This window comes from Thermothelomyces thermophilus, chromosome 7 (assembly GCF_000226095.1).
Source record: "Thermothelomyces thermophilus ATCC 42464 chromosome 7, complete sequence".
NCBI lineage: Eukaryota > Fungi > Ascomycota > Sordariomycetes > Sordariales > Chaetomiaceae > Thermothelomyces > Thermothelomyces thermophilus.
The window spans coordinates 2,784,848-2,804,772 of NC_016478.1; the positions used below are offsets into that span (position 1 = coordinate 2,784,848).

General features: G+C 57.7%; 5 protein-coding genes across 5 annotated transcripts; 4 read left to right on the forward strand and 1 right to left on the reverse strand.

Annotated features, from left to right (window-relative positions):
- The first annotated feature begins 738 nt into the window (after positions 1–738).
- On the forward strand, positions 739–5,445 carry MYCTH_2312652 (uncharacterized protein). Its single transcript, XM_003667098.1, has 3 exons — positions 739–1,451; positions 1,505–4,924; positions 4,993–5,445. Exons 1-3 carry the CDS (start codon positions 855–857, stop codon positions 5,173–5,175), a joined length of 4,200 nt encoding a protein of 1,399 aa, XP_003667146.1. The 5' UTR covers positions 739–854; the 3' UTR covers positions 5,176–5,445.
- Positions 5,446–6,864: 1,419 nt separating this feature from the next.
- Positions 6,865–7,847, forward strand: MYCTH_2312654 (uncharacterized protein). Its single transcript, XM_003667099.1, has one exon. The coding sequence runs from the start codon at positions 7,544–7,546 to the stop codon at positions 7,820–7,822; it is 279 nt and encodes a 92-aa protein (XP_003667147.1). The 5' UTR covers positions 6,865–7,543; the 3' UTR covers positions 7,823–7,847.
- Positions 7,848–9,553: 1,706 nt separating this feature from the next.
- Positions 9,554–11,185, reverse strand: MYCTH_2312655 (uncharacterized protein). The gene has a single exon (XM_003667100.1). It carries the CDS (start codon positions 10,429–10,431, stop codon positions 9,997–9,999), a length of 435 nt encoding a protein of 144 aa, XP_003667148.1. The 5' UTR covers positions 10,432–11,185; the 3' UTR covers positions 9,554–9,996.
- A 2,140-nt stretch (positions 11,186–13,325) lies between these two features.
- MYCTH_2312657 (uncharacterized protein) lies at positions 13,326–15,495 on the forward strand. Its single transcript, XM_003667101.1, has 3 exons — positions 13,326–13,421; positions 13,565–13,828; positions 13,886–15,495. Exons 2-3 carry the CDS (start codon positions 13,651–13,653, stop codon positions 15,397–15,399), a joined length of 1,692 nt encoding a protein of 563 aa, XP_003667149.1. The 5' UTR covers positions 13,326–13,421; positions 13,565–13,650; the 3' UTR covers positions 15,400–15,495.
- A 1,385-nt stretch (positions 15,496–16,880) lies between these two features.
- Positions 16,881–19,316, forward strand: MYCTH_2121672 (uncharacterized protein; the record flags this gene model as incomplete). Its single annotated transcript, XM_003667102.1, has 3 exons — positions 16,881–17,355; positions 17,418–17,517; positions 17,570–19,316. 3 exons carry the CDS (start codon positions 16,881–16,883, stop codon positions 19,314–19,316), a joined length of 2,322 nt encoding a protein of 773 aa, XP_003667150.1.
- Positions 19,317–19,925: the final 609 nt, after the last annotated feature.

Genomic DNA, 19,925 nt, shown 5'->3' on the forward strand with positions numbered 1-19,925 from the left:
AGGCGTGCTGTTGCAGAGATTTGTGAAAGGGCGTGAGCTCACCGCCCACGGTCTCATGCCTTATGTGCAGGAACTCATGGGAGATACTTGTGCTCTAGATCAGGAATTAGTAGTACATGTACATGCACCTTGCAAGATTCACTACTCCGTACATGTGCTCGTCCGGTAGTGTCGGCACTCTCTAGTGTGCGAATGCTTTCTCGTGTCGCAAATTGGGGCTTGCAAGTTTGGCGTAGCTCGCAAAATATGCATCTGCACGTAACTAATACGTACTTGCCGTGACTAGCGCTTAGAATGCGAGCGTAAACCAGATTTCAATGCCGGATCTGTATCCCGCCGTTACACACACTTACTGCGGTGCTTTGTGTTCGGGCCATCATTTCCATTGCTAGTTGCAAACCCTCGTTATATCCATAACTACACTACGAGGTATGCGATTCGCTGCGCACCGGCCACCTGTCGCAAGGCCCAGCGCACTCAATTGCGTGGCCCTGCCCAAACTCAATGTTTGAGTTTTGACGTGACCCGAGATTACCAGGTTCCTGACAACTCTGGGTCCGCCAATTTCTCTCGCGGGGAGGGAGCAATTGTACCTTTCCGTCCAAAACAGCCTCTGCATCATCGCCCTCCTTCGGCGCCTTTTTATTTATTTTTTTTTTTTCATTCAATCAGATCCTGCTCACACTCAGCATGCCGACGCTGTCGAGCGATTCTCTCTAGTCGGAATCCGTTCCCTGCCCCATTTTGCTTCTCGGCGCCCTGCGCTGTCGCCGCCCCCCCGAGACAACCCGTGTTGCATCCCATCCCACCTCAATCTTTACAGCAAGTCGGCCACTTCCCGCTTCCCAACAAAAATGGCCGCCTCAGCACAAACACAATGCGAGCCCGAATTCGACATATCGCACTACATCAACGAGTCGCATTTCGCTAACGAGTTCATCGATTCTGACGAAGGGAGTCCGCTCCCCGACCTGCTGGATTCCAATGTTGCCAGCCCGCGCGCTCACCGCCCTCACAGCTCCGGCGCCGATTCGTCCCACGCCATGCAAGATGCTTCGCGAGACTGCGGCTCTCCCTCCGAAGCCCTCGGGCTCGTGAGCACCAGTCCCCGCTCTAGGGATGGCCATCGCGGGTCTACCTTCGACTCGGCGTCCTCCAAAAGAACCTCGACCACGGCCTTGACGCAGCTGACTGCCGGCGATTCCCGGGCGGACGGCGCCGCTCATCGGAAGACGGACTGGGAAATGATGGTGGACTCTTTCTCTGCGTCCGACGCCAGCAGCTTCCCGATTGGGGATCAAACTCTCGACTTTCTAGACGGGCGTGCCGCCGCCGCACAGTCATCTCTCCATAGCCCGATGGACAGCCCCAGTCCGTTCGGCTCGGCTCTCACGACATTATCGCCGGACGCCATGATGGGCTCACCAGCAGCCGGCGACGAATCTTACCTAGTGAGTTTAGGCGCGTCCAGTACCGGTGGTATCATGCTAACCATGTCGGGAAGCCGTTCACCTTCAAGTCCTCAGGGCCGCAACCAGATGCGACGGCTCAACCGCCCCCTTGCCTGCGCCCCTCTCGACCGGCATCGGCGGTGAAATACGAATTTCGGGGTTCCCAGGAGACAGGCGGCACAACTTCAACGGGCATGGCCTCTCTTCTGGACGCCCTCTATCCAAACACGGGTCAGCTCGTCTCAGGAAGCACGTTCTTCACAAATAACGCGCACGTGGCTACACAACCACCTGTTGACTGTCAACCATACGGTCCGGGGCCCTACACACTAGAAGTCAGCGCTACCAACACCAAATCGCGAGTCGAGACACAGATCACGATTAAACTCCGACTTCCCCAGCTCCCTCTGGGCGTTACAAAGGTCCATCTCCCCAAGCATACCATCAGCAAACCCAAATTCTGGGCAAAACCGCCTCCGCAGCTGTCTCCGGAGATGCTTGAGCTGCACACTATGCTCGTCTGCACGAGCGCAATGCAAGTCCCGCAGCAGAAGGCCGCGGCGCTGCAACGGGCTCAGAAAGCCGCGGGACGTCGCGGGAAGAAAACGGATGCAGAGTCAGAAGGAGAGGACGAAGAGGTAAAGACGCAAGAAGGCGGTGAAGTGCAAATCTGCGAGAACTGCATCGGCAGAGAGCGGAAGCGAGCGGGCCGTAAGAAGTCGAAGCATCCCCAAGACGAGGAGGCTTGGAGGCGGGACGAGGCCAAGCGCGTGATTGTTTTCAACACCCAAGAGGTCAAGGATTGGGTTCTGCAGAGCCAGCCCGAGGTCGGCCCTCGGAGGTTCTGGCAGGTGGAGGCTCCGATGAGAATCGCCTGCTACTGTCGGCACCACGCCGAGAAGCAGGGATTCCAGATCATCTTCACCCTGACCGACCATCTCGGCAAGCTTGTTGCTCAGACCATGTCGGAGTCTATCATGATCACCGACGACCACAAAACAACAAGCCCCAATCCCCCGCCCAAGCCTGTACCGGGGCCACCGCCGCCAGCCGCAACGCTCACACCGCGTGAAGAGTTGCCCGTCCAGGTAGCGCCGGGTCCTGGACCTTCGCTAGAGTCCTCTCCCAGCCTGGACATGCAGGCGACGAGGCGCAACTCCTCGAGCTCAACACCTCTCTCAGCAATGCCGCAAGAGCAGCACCAACAGGCTCTGGCAGCAGCTCAGCATCTCTCCCGCCCAGCATCCCCATCCTTCCCCACCGGTCCGGCGAAGAGGCGGAGGGCGAACAACTCGACGACGAAGATCCCCAACGATTTGGCCATGACACCGCTCGATACCTCGTTCTCATCCGCTCCCACCCGCGTGCCTAATAATAACTCTTCCTCGGGCCCCGCCATGGTCACGCCAGCATCGTCGACGTTCTCCCCTACGCCGCCTCCATCGTTCCCGCCACCCCCGGAGCTGCAATTGTTCGGCCCTGGGTCTGCTGTGCCTGAGCAGTCGACGAATCCGTTCGGGAACAGTCAACGTGCGAGCGGCAACAATGCCCAAATTCTTTCGCCCAACCCCAGCAGGACACCTAGTCTGGCCAACCTAGCCATGTCCATGTTCGGTCCACAGTTGTCGAACCGTCAGAACCCCAATGTCAATCACGGGCCTCGACACTCGCCGAATGCTGCCCCTGGACAAGGGAGGCCTCAACAGCCTCAAACGCAGAGGGCTATCTTCAAGGTCATTCCTGGCGAGGGACCTGTTGCCGGCGGTATCGAGGTTACGCTGATGGGCCAGGGATTCGAAGCTGGGATGCAGGTCATGTTCGGCGATAAGCAGGCTCCTGGAACCATGTTCTGGTCATCGGAGTCTCTCGTGTGCCTGTTACCCCCATCCGAGATGGCGGGAATGGTTCCCGTCACCATCAAGGGTCTCAACCTAGGCCCCCACTGGTTCCGATATGTCGATGACAGTGAGCAGCAGCTGCTCCGCACTGCGCTCATGATTCTCGGGAATAAAATGACTGGCGGGTATGAGGATCCGACCGAATTCGCCAGGCGTATTATCAAAGAGTCGGCGAACGGTTACCCATCGGGCAGCGGCGATATGTCCGGCGCCGAGGGTTCTTCCAGTCGGCCCATGGACAATTTGGAGAATCACCTGCTCAAGCTGATGGAGCTCATGGACCTCAGCAACAGCACCCGAAAGCCACGGCTGAACCTCAGGAGAAGGGCAACGGGGCAGACCATGCTGCACCTGGCTTGCAAGATGGGCCTGCACCGCTTTGTCGCCGGCCTCCTCGCGCGAGGAGCAAATCCGGACCCGCGCGATAACGGCGGCTATACGGCTCTGCACATGGCGGCCATGAGCAACCATTGCGAGATTGTCCGGCTACTGATCGCCCACGGGGCGGATCCAACACTGCGAACCTTGTCAGGTCTGACGCCCGCGGACGTTGCCAAGTCGAAGGAAGTTGTGCGCATCCTTCACCGCTGCGAGCAGCATCGGCGACCTCGGAGCGATAGCTTGCCACACAGCCGGGTGAACAGTGTTGCGAGCTTCAAGTCCCTCCGAGCGTTAGCGTCTGCGTCCCACGAGCTCGCTGAGACGTCGAGCGATGACGCCGAGCCTGAAGACGAGAGCTCGGAAGAGTATTCGGAAGCCTACTCCTCTGACATCCCAGACGAGTCTGGAGCTGTCGAGGAGCCCGGCCTTCGCATGCGCCGCAAGAGCGCTGCCAACACTCCTGCTCGCATGAGAAGTCCGTCTCGTCCCCGGCGACGTGGTACTGACGCAACGAGCGCGCTCATGGCGGCGATCAAGGAACAAGTCGCCGCTCAGTTCCAACAACTTCAACAGAGGATGGGACCACATCTCCAGTATCTGCCCCAGCTCCCTCAGCTTCCTCAACTCCCTCAGTTGCCCCAGTTGCCCCAATTTGCGCAACTTCCCAACTTTCCCCAAGTTCCCAACATGCCCCCTCTGCCGGAATACCATAATCCTGTCCTGCAACGGCTTGCCACCATGATCGGCGGCGCCAGGCCTCCAGGGCCGGGCGAGGAGGAACCCTCAACCAGGCCCACCGAGAGCGCCTGGCAATACTTGTCGCCCTTCTCGACCAAGGCTGCCACCCCGCCGCCTGCGTACGACGAGCTCTTCCCTCAACAAGGCGACCTCGACACAAAACGGTCCTCTGCGGCCAATGCGGCTGCCGACGCCGTGGCTGATGCAAAATGCGCCGCCCTATTCGACCAACCCCAGACTTCAACCACGGCGAGCGCCGTGACTACTGCTGCCGTCGAGAGCACGAACGCTCCCGTGGATGACAAGGCCGAAGAGTCGGAAGACCAGGAGATCCCTGCGCTGCTGCAGATTGGCCGCAAGGATGCCATCACCCGGGAGCAGCAAGCCACGCTCCGGCGAGCCCACGCGCAGAATCTGAAGAGGCTGAGCTGGGACCGTAACCTGTTCTTCATTTGGGTATGTTTTGTGATTCAACTTTGAGTTATTCTAGCGACGGTTATCTTTAGCTAACAAACACTCCTCAGATTCCCCTGCTCATCCTCATGATTGGCGCCATGATCTACCACGGCATGTCAGGCTTCGTCGCGACGACCCGCAATCCGATTTCGGTGATGGCTCCCAAGGTGCAAGTCGAGGTGCCTGCTGCCAATCCCGATGTGCGACAGGCGGCGGGGGCACCAGACGAAGTTGTCGCTACTGCGGTATAGGTCGATGTTCTCGATGCGAGTTAAGAAAGGCTTTTCCTGGACGGTATCTGTACTGTTTTTTAACAATTTGCTTTATCATCCCAAAGCGTGCGACTGTTTACGACTTTTGTGGGGGGGAGAGAGAGAGGGAAAGGGGGAGGGGGGTTGGTAAGGGCGCAGGCGTACGATGGAAGGGGAATTATTGTGTTTTTTTTTCTTTCTTTTTTGGATGGACACGCTTTACTCGGGGGTCATCGTTATGGAACGCAGCAGGGTCTGCTGTACAAGGCTAGATCGGCGGATTATAATCACCTGATGATTGCTGGTGCCGGACGTTGTATGTTTGCTTTTACCGATTCCCATTCTATTGACATGTATTGAATTGATCGGACTGTCTGCGTTGTTTGTTTGATTTTGTCCGGCGATACGGTCTTTGTCGCTGGGGCAGGTGTGGGGTCGTCAGAAAGTTTGTTTATCCGTTATGCCTTCTTGTACTGTATATAGTTGATAGATATCATTGTAGGGAGGGTTCTCGAGAACTAGCAAGTCCTTGTGCCATGTTATGGGATCAGTCTGTGTATTATTGAAGGGTTCTGTCCTTGCACGAAATAACTACAGTGTCGGTTGATAGGGGTCAAACTCAGCCACCTCATCCATGAACTGAACCTCAAAGGGGGCGCAGCATTTTGTACGAAACCAGGTGCTTTGGGAAGTTTGCTGCTACGCCATCATCTTTCCAAGCTACTTTCTCAAAATGTCGGCCTTGATGCCAAATTGTTATGTTGCTCTTGCCGTTTGTGACCCGCCATTTTCTCTTCCCCCTTTCCGCTCCCTCCTCCCTCCTGCCCAAGCCCCAAATTCCAAACTCCCATACTCCGTACGCCCTTTTACATATATCCAACCCCATGGCGCATGGCAGCGGTTGCTGTTGAGTGACGGATCGGTGGACGGCTTGTAGCAGGTCGCATAACTTTCTCACACACAGATAGATGGTCACACTACGGTTCATCATTCATTGACGGCTATCCTCCTCCACGCACGCCATGTTACATACGGAGTACAACTTGCCGAATTTAACCCCCCACTACCCCCGGCCCCCTCCTCTTCGCGCCGAGCGAAGTGACAACTCGCCTCCCAGCGCGCCTTTTTTTTAATTGCGTAACTACTCTACGCCCTCTAAGAGGGTAATAATTGTGAGAGATGTAAGAACGAGAAAGGAAAGGAGACATGGAAGAGAACATATCGGGAGACGAAGAAAAGTATGAGAGGGGCGCACACGACTCGCGAAAAACGGAGGTGAAGTCTCGGCAGCCGGGTAAAGCAGTATACTGCTGGACCGACATAAGGAAAATGCCGGATAATAACAGGACGAGGGTGCATGTCTACGGAAATAGTAAGGCGATATTTCAGAATGGTAGTAATGATTATATTATACCTCGTAGTGCAAACAAAGTGTGGCGGCCTGGGCGGCTCGCGGAGAGGTGGGGGGAGGGAGGGGGGAAAGAAAGGAGGGGGAAGAGAACAGTGAAACGTCGTACGGTACAGTACCACCTACCGGTCAACCAGTGGATGAATGCCTTTTGGAGGGTCGCTGTGCGACGTGTCGTGCGTATGCGCATCTGCCTGTGGTACGGGGTGGTCAGTACTGCTGCTGCTGCTGCTGCTGCTGTGGAATTCTTCTCGCATACCCTCTCTCATATATCCGTACTCTCTCACATACTCACCTCGTACTCCTTCTCCTTTCTCTTTCATGACCAACCACTGCCTCTGCCGGCAGTACACGCCAAGCTGCTGTGTGAGATAGGATCGAATAATTTGATGTGTCATCTCTGTGCAGCCATTTTCAACGGAGCTGACGAACGCAATCCAGGGTAATTCACTCTATGTTAGTATCCTGCCGACTCGGGAGATTGGTATCCATATTTCTGTGTTGCGAGCAGACAGTCCGAGGAAGAAGAATGATGGAACCAAGCTCGCTGTCCCCTTTTTCTTTTTCTTTTTTTTTTCTCCACTCCCACTCTATTCGTACGACGGCTCTACGGAACCCAGACGTAAGCACATAGTGGTCGTCTCGTCTCCAGATCGCGCTTGGGGATAGTTGTCTTAGCCGGCTCCTCGCGGTGTTTTCGGGAAACCAAGATGTGTGGCCCGGGCAAGCGTGCAAGCATACGGAGTAATCACCTTCAAATATTCCTAGCCACCCCCAAGCGCAGCAAAGAGGAAAGCATGTCCGTACCCTACGAGCTTCCCTCGCTCGGGCCGCTCTCTTTGTCAACCCAGTCACCACTCGGGAATGCCAAGTCCCTCTCGTTGGCGCCCTTGTTGGCTGTCCCCAGCGTCTCTGAACGATTTGAAAACAATAACAAACTCGGACACGAAGCAAGAAAAAATGGGACAGGCAGGACGTTACGTCAAGCAGCGACCCGCGGTCCAAGTCCTCGGCACGGGTGCGGAAGCGAGCTTGTTGGCCCTGTTTCCAATCCTGCTGGCAGCCGAAAAGCCCCGGGCTGCTGCATCCGCCGGTGGTGGTGGTGGTGGGGTGGGGGCAGCAGCAAGGGAGGTTTGCGGGGACGCGAAGCCCACAAAGCTCACTTCGGTCCAGTGGTCTCGGCCGGCCGCCGCGCAATCCCTGACTGATGCAAGTGGGTTCCTAAAGAGAAGCAAGTGATAAACAGGAGAAAACATAACTAAAGGGAAAAAAGGAAAAAAGAAGAAACCATAACTAAAGGAAAAAAGGGAAAAAAAAAGAAGAAAAGAAATAGTGCACTAAGGGGGGATCGTTTGCAACGGGGGTATCCGTACAGTGCTCGGAGATGAGTAGCTTTGCCGAGTGGGAGAGAGACAAAAGGTTAGCATGTAAGGTAACTATGGGATGCAATGCTATCAAAGGTGCTCATCCCGGTGGAATGGGACACGCGACGAGGCCATGATGCCCACGCGGACAGCGTGACTGACTTTGCTGTCCACCCCACCCTGATTTGAGACCTCCTGCGCCTCGGCACATGCCCAAGTTTTGAGTAAAACCCAGGCGAAACCATGTTATCAGTCATGTTGGAACTGCGTCCACAGCACTGGGGCACCGGGGCACCGGGGCAGTCCCACTGCATGCGCCGATACTATGTATGTACAACTTTCACTACGGATCAGTTTCACTCACGTGTTCGGACCGGCCGACAGCTTGTCTTGTGTTAGCGAGCAGGGGAGAGGATATGGACTGGTGCAATTGTTTCCGTACCCGTTGCACAGGGACTCTGCACACAGCCCAAATTTTTTTTCTTTTCTTTTCTTTTTTTTCTCCCTGTGTGCGCTGTTGTTGAAGTGGTTTTCTTTTTATCGAGTCAAAGCGAATTCATAAAGCCCCGGCACTAATTAATTGATGCACGTAGAAAGGGATTTGTACAGTATCCAGAAATGGAAAAGACTCTCCAAGGTCTCCCTGATCTGATCAACCCACCGCTAGCGCCAACAAACTGGGCTTGCATCGCATCGGCTGCGTTGCGACCTTGTAAGATTGACCCGGGGGAAGGGGGGGGGGACGGCCATGCACGTCACCCTTGCTTTTCCGTAGTCAGGAATAGAAGAAGAGGAACAGGAAAAGGAGACGGGGAAAAAGCCACAAAAAAGAGAGAAAAAAGCAAAAGAGGGCGCGTGGTGTGATCCTTGTGTGCGTGCAGGGTGACCACGTTATTTTAGTTACACCGAATAGATCACATCGAAATAAGAAAGGACTCCCGCACCGTTGCGCTAATGTATATACATACATACCTAAAGTAGTGTACAGGATGCAGATTCCACTTAGTGTTAAGGGAGGAAAGTGTCTATTGTGATAGGGGCGACCGACGAAAGAAGAATCGGAGTTGGCACCGCGGTTCAGCCCGAATACGACCGCGGAATAACTCGCGTAGTGTACGGATCATGGACTACACATTCACCACATATAGTACAGTACACGACATGAGCAACCTTGTTCAAACTACAGCGTAGTGTTAGTTTTCCGGTGGCGCTCTGCGGCGGGCGCCAGTCCATCCATATTAGCGGTCTTGGGCTTAACCGTGATGTAGGTCATACGCACTCTGTACGCCTTTACGGTACACTAGTTCGCTAGTAATGCAAAGGATGACCTGTCTAGTGTACGTAGTAGTGTACGGATTAGACGTACGAAATCCTCCTCCGTGCCCCTGATGGATGTGTTCTGAACTGCACGTACCTCCTTGGGTAGCAAGTAGTTAGTGTGCTTCAACAGATTATGAAGGACGGAGTAACTCTGTCGGTGCCTAGTTATTACTAATTGATCCGGCCTTAGTCAGAACGGGGAATAATAATTCCCCACCACCGGCGCCGGGCGCGATCAAGGCCTCTTTCCCATCTGGGATGAACAACCGAGAGCATCTCTGGAACCGGAGTCGCTCCGGCGTCCCCACACGGCCGGCTCAAGAATCCCAAGAGCATGGGCTTTGTGGCGCCCGAAACTTTTCGGAGGGATGCAGATACCTACCACAGTCGAGCGCGTCGATCCTCGCGCCCCAAACCTTGTCCGGCTTCCGGTTCTTGGAATCGAACCATTGGGCAGTCTCACGGTTCAGAACGGCGTTTGCTCTCCGTTCCCGAACGCTCACAGACGCTTACGCTAAGCTGCCGTTTTGGTGCCGCTCGCTCTCGACGGCCCTTGACTGCCCTCGACACCATGATGCATCGATCTGGAGAGTACACTACATACATACAGAGCACAATACGGATTACATACTCCACATAAGGTTTTCAACAAATTTGAAGAGGCCGACATTTATTTCAACGTTGCCATGTCCCTGCATCTCGACCTACCCGCGCGGTGTCGAATTACCGTTACCGGACGTGGTGATGACTATCCAGTTTTTTTGTGTGCTGGTCCATCAGCCTCTTCGCCAACGCCACGATGGGGTTGTCCTTGTCGGCCCGCTCCAGCGCGGCCTGCTGCTCGCCGGGCGATTGTTTCTCTGCAAACAGGTCGCGTATCTTGCCCGAGCCCGTCGCTGCCTGCACGACGGCGAGCGTGGTGGCGAACTCGGTCCGCTCCGCCGCCCCCAGCTGTATCGCGTCCAGCATGAGCAGCGCAAAGTGCTGGCAGTTGTTGCTGATGAGGTTATACGCCCGCTTCTTCTTGCGCATCGACCAGATGACCATCTCGCCGGCCTGCCGCAGCGCCTCGTCGTTGAAGCGCGTCTCGCCGACCCGGAACGTCTGCCACTGCTCCTGGTCGACCCGCCCGTTGACGTAGATGATGTCGAGCTTCTCGTCCATCCACAACTCGTGGCAGTAGTCGCCCACCAGCACCGCCCAGTGCTGCGACGGGTCGGGATACTTGTGCACCTTCTCCGTGATCCAGACGCCGAGCTTGGTCTGCTCGGCAAACCATCTCCCCACCGACCCGCCCACAGGGTGCCAGCCGATCAGGACCGTCCGCGGAGGGCCGTTCGTGCACGGCTCCGCAGGTGGGATGACGTTGGGTTTGTGGCCCAGGCCGAGCGAGTGCTCGAGCGCGAGCCGGCCCTTGAGCAGCTCCTCTTTTCCACGCGACAGGCCCCCTTTGCTGGCGCTGGTGTATTAGCCAAGTTCGTTCATGTCCAGGAGGTCCCATCCATTGCCAAGCCCGCGCTTACAAGAGGGATTTCATCTTTCTGCGTTTGGACTGCCCGCCCTTACCGGAGCCTATCTCCGAGTCACTCATCCTGGCGCGACCGAAAGTTGATGCGGACCGTCTTGTGTGTGCAAACCTCGCAAAAATGATGTGTGCTTCGCGAATGAAAACCCGTGGCCGCCACACAGCTGAGCAAGTCCTTATTCCCAGAAGGCATCTCCGCGTCTTCAGCTGAAGTCCTCAGGGCCCCGCTCTCCTCCGTTCAGCCCTGGTAATGGCTGTGCTGCTTAGCATCTTCTAGTGTAGTACGCGCGTCTCCTTCTCTTTCAATCAAAGCAACACAGTAAGAGCAGGTCCGGTGACTCGAAGGGCTGCCGAGCCGGCGCCAACGAGAAAAAAAAGATCCTTCATGGCGGGCTGATTGTCGCCCAAAATTGAGTGCTTGCAAAGCACCATCATTAACTACTGAAGTAACACTAGGACGAATTGGTACGGAGCACTGTACGTCAGGGGTGCGCGGGTTGCCTCGTACGGACTGTTCCGTATCTCCCCCGTGAATCCTGGCGTCACCGCGAGGCAGGGAAACCGCTCCCAGATTGGCCCACAGCCCAAGATCCGTTCCAAGGCGCTGGAAGCTGCGGTGCGAGGGAACAGGTGATCCGTACTGTGTAGACAACACAAATAGGGGTGGCCCGGAAATACCGGCCGACAGCGTTTTGAAATGCCGCTCGAGTGCCGATGCAACCGCTGGCCAACTCGCTCCGATACTCTGGGTGCGGGCGCAAGCGCTTAAGGTCGTTACAGATCAACTTTTCGCAACCAACAGCTTCAGCTGATGGTGCGGTCAGCGCATCTCCAGGCGTCTCGACGGCCGGCCCCATGCACACCGCGGATCTCGGTGCTCTGGAAAGAACTGGCCCACGTTCCTCAGCTGAGACTTGGCATCACTCGATTTCTTCAACGGTTTCAAACAGAGTAGCATCCGAAGTCAGGGTATACCATACACTCCATAGTGTACGCCATCCCTGTTTATTTTTTGGGAAAATTAAAGTCTCGCCAACATGGCCTTTGTCCATCCCTGCGTCGAAGGTTTCTTGGAAGCCAGCGGCCGTTCCTCGGCCAGCTCGCACAGCCGGGTGTTTGCAGATGATGAGACGATGGGCCCCCCTTCTCTGGGCCGGTTCTCTTGTCAACGGAATGGTGGCTGGCTCGCGACGTGTGATGGGAACCCCAAATTCTGCAGCTTGATTGGTTAGGTCGCCATTGTCAGCGGCTCGGGGCAAATCGAGATCTCATTTATTGTGTAGCTAGCGATGGGCCAGCTTCTGATTCGCTTTTTTGTGCAAACACCCTCTTGAACAACCCACCAAGACTTCATTGTCTTTCGCAGAACTCGGGACTCGATCACGAAAGAACAAAACGGGTCTAGATCGGGAAGCGGCGGGGCGGTGCAAACGGTCGTCGGCGGTTTAGATCGTAGCTTAGGGGATCCCTACACTAGTTCGTGAGAACCGTTTCGAGGCCAAGGCCCGGGCTGGTGGAGCACAAAGGTTGCAGACCCTGGATCAGAAGATGCGGGGGGCCCTGAGCCATCTGGCCAACAGGAAGCGGTATCGTAGACACTCTTGCGGCGGAGAATCGGCATGAGGGCCCGGCAGGGAGGCTAGCGCCCCCATGCCCGGCCCTGCGCAGCATACCAACACACAAACTTGCACACTGTGCAACTTCCCCCTTCCCGCCCGGTCGGGAAGGTGCTTCGGCCAGTCAGCAAGCCATCCGCCCACCCACCCGGTTGTGCTGGGCCCACGAGACTAAGACGACCGCACAGCTGTGGGCACGGTGCTTGTCATGACCAGTCCCTTTCCTTACTGTGCGCCCGCAACCGGACCACTCAACCTCTCCACTTGGGGGGATGCAACTGCCCATGCACCCTCGTTGCATCATGGCGCCTGCCCTCATTTCACGCCCCCCTGCCACCCTCTGCAAGTCGCGACCAGGACTCCGCTCACATCTTTTTTCTCTCCCAGGCATCCTGCAACCTGTCGGTGCCTGCTGTGTGCCGCGTTCGACCGTTCCTGTTCTCTTCCCCTACCGACACAACCTTCCACCACGGTAGGAGAAACGCGGCGCGACGATTGTCGACAAGCTGCAAAGAGGCGCCCAGTCACCAACACCGCGGGAACCGGTCGACCGGATTGCGGCAGGAGCTTAGTGTAACTAGCTTTACCGGTCCACTGGCTGAGACGAACGAGCCACCTGCCACCCGCCCAATAGCAGCGCATCGGGTCCGACCGTGCATTCTCAGCTGTTCCCGTCACTCTGGTCTTTGGGACCGACCGCTCAGTCCTCCCTCCGCAGACACGTTTTCGCCTCATCCACCGAGCTGCCCGATCGTTCTTACCACAGACACGATATTCGAGTCACCGAACTTTTCAATATCAAGCCGCAAACAGAGGGGGGGAAAAGAAAAAAAAAGTAAATCTCGGACAACGTACCAGCCAGCAGTGCACTTCCGAAACGCTACACACGATTGCGAGCCGTTTGCTTTCTACTACTTTGTGGGACTCGAGAGTTCCGCTTTGTCCGATCAAAGAATTGTCTGACCACGTCTGGAGTCAACATTGCGCCGCGAAGGACCTGCCGGCTTCACGGGGTAAGTACCTGCGCATATATTCCTCTTCTTTCCCTCTTTCCTTCCCCTTGCCCGCTGTCCCCGAGACTCGCAACTTGCAAATCATCGCTTTCCGGCTACTTTGCCGGGGCGTTGTGACGCGCAGCGCTGACGCACTCCCTCAGGGTTCGATCATTTAACTGCCAGTTCCCGGCCCTTGGTGGCTGGTAGATAGAACAAGTTGTGAATCTGGTATCAATTGTTTGCCAAGATGGGCGCACCAATCCTCGCATCGGCCGCTCATGCCATTCCGGCCCTCGAAAACGGCAGCCATGGCCTGGATGAAGCCATCGTTTCTAGGGACACCAAGGGCGGCCGGAGGCTGTGGTATCGCATGAGAGTTATCCAGCAGCCTGAGCGCGCGAGAGCCTGCGGGTCCGGCCCGAAGTGTAGGTGAATCCAAAGCAGGCTTTGTACGACGACGGAAATGCTGACCTGGGTTGCAGCATCCGCCGACCGCCGCCCTGTCGATCCGCCTCCCGTGGTGGAACTGCGTATCTACGAAGGTCAGACGTGGGAGCTGGCGCAGGAGAAGGACATCACCTTTGTCTACAATGCCAACTTCTTCCTCTTCGCCACGCTGGAGCATGCCCGCATCTTGGCTCATGCTCGCGGCACGGCATCCTCCACTAACACGCCGCCCGTGCTCACCGGCATGCCAGTCTCGGGCATGGCGTATCTGGACCGGCCGTTGGAGGCCGGTTACTTCCTCTTCCCGGATCTGTCGGTAAGGCACGAAGGCCGCTACAAGTTGACTTTCAACTTGTACGAGGAAACCAAGGAGGACAAGGACAGAGACAAGGATTGCGACAGCGGAAGCCATCCGCCCATCGCCGGCCTGAACCCCGCCACCGGCGGCTCATTTGACTTCCGCATGGAGGTCAAGTCGCAAGAATTTGTCGTCTACAGTGCTAAGAAGTTCCCGGGTCTCGCCGAGAGCACCGCGCTCAGCCGTGTGGTTGCGGAGCAAGGCTGCCGCGTCCGGATCCGCCGTGACGTGAGAATGAGGCGCCGCGACGGCAAGCCAACTGGGGACTATGACAACGCCGAGGACGAATATAACCGCAGGAGGAGAACGGCCACGCCCGACAATCGCAACGACTACAACCGCGCGCGGTCGATGAGCGGCAGCACGGAGCGCACACCATATCCGGCAGACTCGCAGCGCCGCCCGTCCGTGGCCGATTACCCGCCGCAATACGGCCAGAACCCACCGTCCGGCGGACATCTGCAGTTCCTCGGCGGGAACTCGAGCTCGCAGTACCCTGCAGCACCTCCCCAATCATACGCGCAGCCGCCCTCTGTTCCCGCCTCCCCGGTGTATCCTCCAGCTCAGAGTACTTCCTCCTATCAGATGCAGTCTTCATATCCCGCCCCGCCCCCGCCGCCAGCGGCAACGACACCAAGATCGCAGAGCAGGGAGCGGACGCCCTCGCAGTCGCCGTATGCTCCGATCAATCCGGCGCCGCCGCGCCGCGACAGCATCCACACCGAATACCGCCCCTCTGGCCCCGTTCAGCTCCCACCACTCCCTCCTCCGCCGTTCCACCCTCCGACGCCGAAACAAGCGCATATGCCGCCGCCACACCAGCACCAGGTCCTCCCGCCGCTTCAGATCGACACGAACCACAGCAACAATACCAGCCGCCTCCCGATACCGAGCCCAACAAGCCTGGCCAACGTCCCCCGCACGCTCGCCCCTCTGGCTCCTCTCATTCACCCCACCAACAGCAGCAGCAGCAACGGCCCCCTGCACCCGTCGTCGCTCCCTCCGGCGCCTCAGTACGCGGGAACCAAGCGAGCACACGATCGATCGTTCCGGCAGGACTCGGAGCAATCACGATACCAAGATGGCGCACGCGAGAAGGCCACAGCAGAAGATGTTGCTGGGGATGTCATGTGCATGTCGTTCATGCGCGCCGATGGCACCAAGAAGAGCGCCAGCTCCTTACCGTTCTAAAGGGCGATTCGGCGGCAGTCGTGAATCGACTTCGGAGTGTCACACACTCTTTATTTTTTTTCGTGTCTCGCTTTTCACCCCTTATATTTCCATGCTTCTCTTGGTCTTCCATTTTCTGTCTCTTTTCTTTTTCTTTTCCCTTCTTCGTCTTGAACGGTTTCTAGGGATTGAGGCGCCCAGATGAATGGACGATGGGTGTAAAGCTGTTTTTGGATGCTTGGTCTGGTTTTGAGGTTGGTTCAATGTTGTCTGGAAGGCGCTCCGTGTTGGGTCTGTATATATACATATATATATGCGGGCGGGCGCCTAGCTCGGAAGTTTGGAGTTGGCGCCGTGCCTGGCTTCTCAACTTGGCTTTGGCATTGGGCTTTGGAATGTTGCCTTCTTGCGGGACAGGCTGGATACACACACTCTCTACTGCTGTTTCGTTTTTCTTCCCGCTGCGGATACCCCGCTCGACATACGACGGACCGTCGCTCTCGCTGTATTTTCCTTGTCACTTCTATACAGAAGGGGTAGGGGGTTGTGGGCCGTTGAGAGGTTTGGCTCAATACCTGATACATGGACATGGACAGCATGAGGAGTGAGCTGGCTGGACCCACGAGGGAAATTGGTGTGGGGGGGGTTCCTATTGCTTGGTACAAACTAAAGCAGCACTTTTGGCTCTTTCTCTGTTGGATTCGGCTTAGGCCTGAGTCTAATCTCTGGGCTCTTTTTTAGTTTCTATCTTCAGGATGTGTATCTACGTTGGAGTTAGAAGGTTGATTTCAATGGTACTCTGCAGTCTCGCCAGAAGTTCCGATGGTCGTTTGTTGCCTTGGTTTGTCGGAGTACTGCGTAGCAGCAGTGTTGTGTGATTGGCCGGTCCCTGCTGTGCCTTGCTCCTCCCTTGCAAGCGGGCCGTTGCGGTTGCCCGGTCGGCCAGCGGCAGGGTGTGGACGGGCCAATCTGGGGAACAGTGGGCCAAGGCAACGCCCAAGAAAAAAGAAAAAAAAAACAGGCAAATGCCCGCTGAGTGGCCGCTTTCCTTCCCACTTTCGCTGCCATTGTCTTGCACAGCGTTCGCACCAGTTTGAAACAAGCGCATCGCTCACCACTCTACATGCCTTTATTGTTGCTGTTGTTGTCGCTGCCTGGGAAGACGGAAATTGCATCCGGTCTTGGCGGGCGGTGATTTCCAGTTGTCCGTTGCCGGGCACTCCGCCCGGCGGAAGTAAACAAAACAACCCGGGTCCCTGAACTCGGCTGCAAGCAAGCGCGGAGCATTTCAGGACAAAACACCAAGGAGCGGCATCGCACTGCCACAGCAAAGAGAGAAATTTATTTTACGCAGAGTACCTACCACGAGTACAGTGTCAAGATATACGAGCAGCAACAAAAGGAAGAGGAGAGAGTGCGAGAGAAAGGCAGGATTCATCATCATCTACCTACATGCAACCGCGGCACTCAGCAACCCGCATAAACCGATTTAGACAGCCGAGATGGCCTCCTTTCGCCAACGCCTCCAACACAAGCACAACCTGAGCCTCCCACATATCCAGACGAGCGACATCCCTCCCCCGCCACCACCGCCGCCCGCTCCGTGGCCAGGGGGAAGGGGAAGCCTCGGCGCCGGCGCCGCCACCGCCAGCGATCTCGCCTGGAGCGCGGGCCCGGGCCCGGCCTTCCCCTCCGCAGCGGCTTCCCCGCACCCGGCCTCTGCGCACCCCGTCTCCTCGTTCTCGTCCGCGTCCGCGTCCTCCGGGTTCAGGTCGGCCCCCCCGTCGGCCCGCCCGCCGCTCTCGCCACGCGGCTTCTCGGCGTCCGCGGCCGTGCTGACGGGCCAGAGCCGGTTCGTCGAGGGGTCCATGAACGACCGGGTGTCGACCGCCCCGCCGCCGGGGTTCCTGGGGCTCGACGATTATGATGATGATGATGATGATGATGACGACGATCGCGGGCGCGAGGTGGACGGCCGTGGGAGGGGAGGGACGGGGCGCGGTGTTGTTGCTGATGATGCAGACGAGGACGGGGACGAGAATGGGAACGGGCACGGGCACGGGTGGGGGGAGGAGTGGGGCGTTGCGGGCGGCCGGCGCTTCCTCGCGAAGGGGATGACGGGAGGGTATGGCACCACGGGTGGCGGCGGCGGGATGACGTCGACGAGCAGGTATGGGCTGCGCCGGCCGAGGAGTGTGGCGGGCGGTTGGATCCGGTCGTCGGCTCCGGCGGCGAGTGCTTCGGCGGTCCAGCAGGAGACTACTACTCAGCAGAGGGGCGGCGGCGGTGGTGGTGGTGGTGGTGGTGGAGTTGTCAAGAAGACGAGCTTCCTCGCCCCGCTCTGGGATGGGGTCCGCGAGAAGCTGCACCTGAGCAAGTCGAAGTCGTCGGGGAGCATCGGCCGGGTCGTCAGTTCGATGGTTGGTGGCGGCGGATCCGAGCAGCGGAAGGTCGACCGGGAGAAGGACAAGGAGAGGCTGATGGGGCGGGAGGAAAAGGCCAGTGGTTCCGGGGCGGGGATGGCCGGGTACCCGAGTCGCGAGGAGGTGCTGGAGAGCTACAAGAATCTGATGGCCTCGGGATTCTTCGAGGCCCATGCGATTCGGGGAGGCAGGCATCCTCTGCGGCATCCTCTGCGGACGGGCGGTGCCGCCGCGGCGTCGAACGGGACCCGGTCGTTTGCGGAGCACATGGCCGCGCCCCAAAATGCCGCCTCGGCACCGGGAAAGTCGTTTGCCGACCACATGGCTGCCGTACGGCAACAGAGGCCGACGCCGACGCCGACCGTGCCTCTATCGTCGCCGATACGCGGCAGCATGGCCCCTCCCCCTCCGCCTAGGGGCTCTTCGTGGGGGAAGCCGGCCAGTATGTCGTCCCCGAATCGCGGCACCAAGCGCGGGGCGTCGATAGACCTGGCGGGCGACGCCGAGATCGTCACCAGAAAGCTCGTAAAGAAGCTGCGTCACTCGGCATCGCGGCTGTCGATTGACTTGACAGGGGCAAGGAAGAAATCCTCCCAATACGAATTCGGCACTCTCGGACGGCCTCGCCCGTCGACATCCCCGAATCCTTCCGGCCCTCTGTCGCCAACCTCTTCGATATTTAGCGCCTTCACCTCCCCGCCGTCGATCGAGGAGTTCGGCGGCGGCGACGACGACGATGACAACGACGACGACAACACGTCGATCCGGCCTGGTGGTAGGCTAATTAAGCTCAACTATGGCGGGCGCCGACGCATCCTCGGACTCGCCCGGAGGCGGCCCTTTTCGGAGCGACCGTTGTCGGCCAGTGCAGTTGAAGCCGACCCGGATGCCATGATGATCGACGAACCGGAGGAGCAGCAGCAGCAGGACGGGGCGCACCGCGAGCGGGAGCCGGAGCCGGAGCCGGAGCAAATGTCCAGCGCCCTCGGGCAGAGACCGCCAAAGCCTCGCGGGAACTTCACCCCGCCCCCGGCGGCATTCCTCACGGACGTCCGGCGCAGCGTGCGCGTCGTCAGCACTTCCGAGAGCGACATCATGTCACTGGAAGAGGAGGATGGAAAGACGGAGGCGGAGGCGGAGGCGGAGTGGGGTCCGCATGATAAACAGCCACACGGGCACGGGCACGGGCACGGGCACGGGCACAAGCATGAAGACAAAGACGAGAGGCCGCTGAGCGTGGTGCCGGACCCGAACCAGGGGATCCCCCTGGTGCCGCGGATCCCGCGCGAGTTCTGCGACGCCATGGCTGCGCTGGCGCCGCCCGCGCCCGCCGCCGTCGTCGTCGTGGGGCCTGCGGCGAATAGCGGCGGGGAGGCGGCCAAGAAGATGAAGAAGATGGAGAGGGAAGAGGAGGCGGAGAGGGGGGGAGACGAGGCCAAGGCGGCCAACCGCGACTCTGGGCTCGGCGGGGACGTGGACGTGGACGTGGAGAATATCCCTGTTTGGGGGTCATGATTCACTCCCGGTCTTCTTCTGTCTTCTCCCCCATCTCCTTTCCTCTTTCTCTCTTTCTCCTCTTTTCGTCTCTCTATCCATCTCCCTCTCTTGTCACCGTTCGGCGCTGGCATTTCGTGCCGACGTCGTTTGGCAAACTGCAGCAGCCGAGGTTGGCCACAGCCGGAGAACTGGACGGGTGTGGCGCTGGAGTTCATCTTGTTTGGTTTCTCTTTTTTTTTTTTTTTTCTTTTTCCTTTTTTCCCTTTGTTATCTCGTTTCCTTTGTTTTCTCTTCCCTACCCATCCTATAACCGGCCGGGCCTGGCAGTGAGTGAGTGAGTCTGGGCGGACAGGACGGAACTCTCGGATGTCCAGAGGGAGTGTGCCTAGATTGCGATGGCCCCTTGCCCCCTGCCATGTGCTTGGTTTGATGACCACCCTTGATGACCCAAACGACTTTTTTTTTTTCTGACGAGGCTTCGCACGAATGACATGGAAACAGAAAAAGACAGGAAAGAGACGGCACGTTGTATGGATGTGGCCAGCACTTGAGGGGCACCGTTTAGAAGCGGATTGGACTGCTGGACTGTATGTGCATACGAGATTTACAGGATCGCTGTCGAGGGTG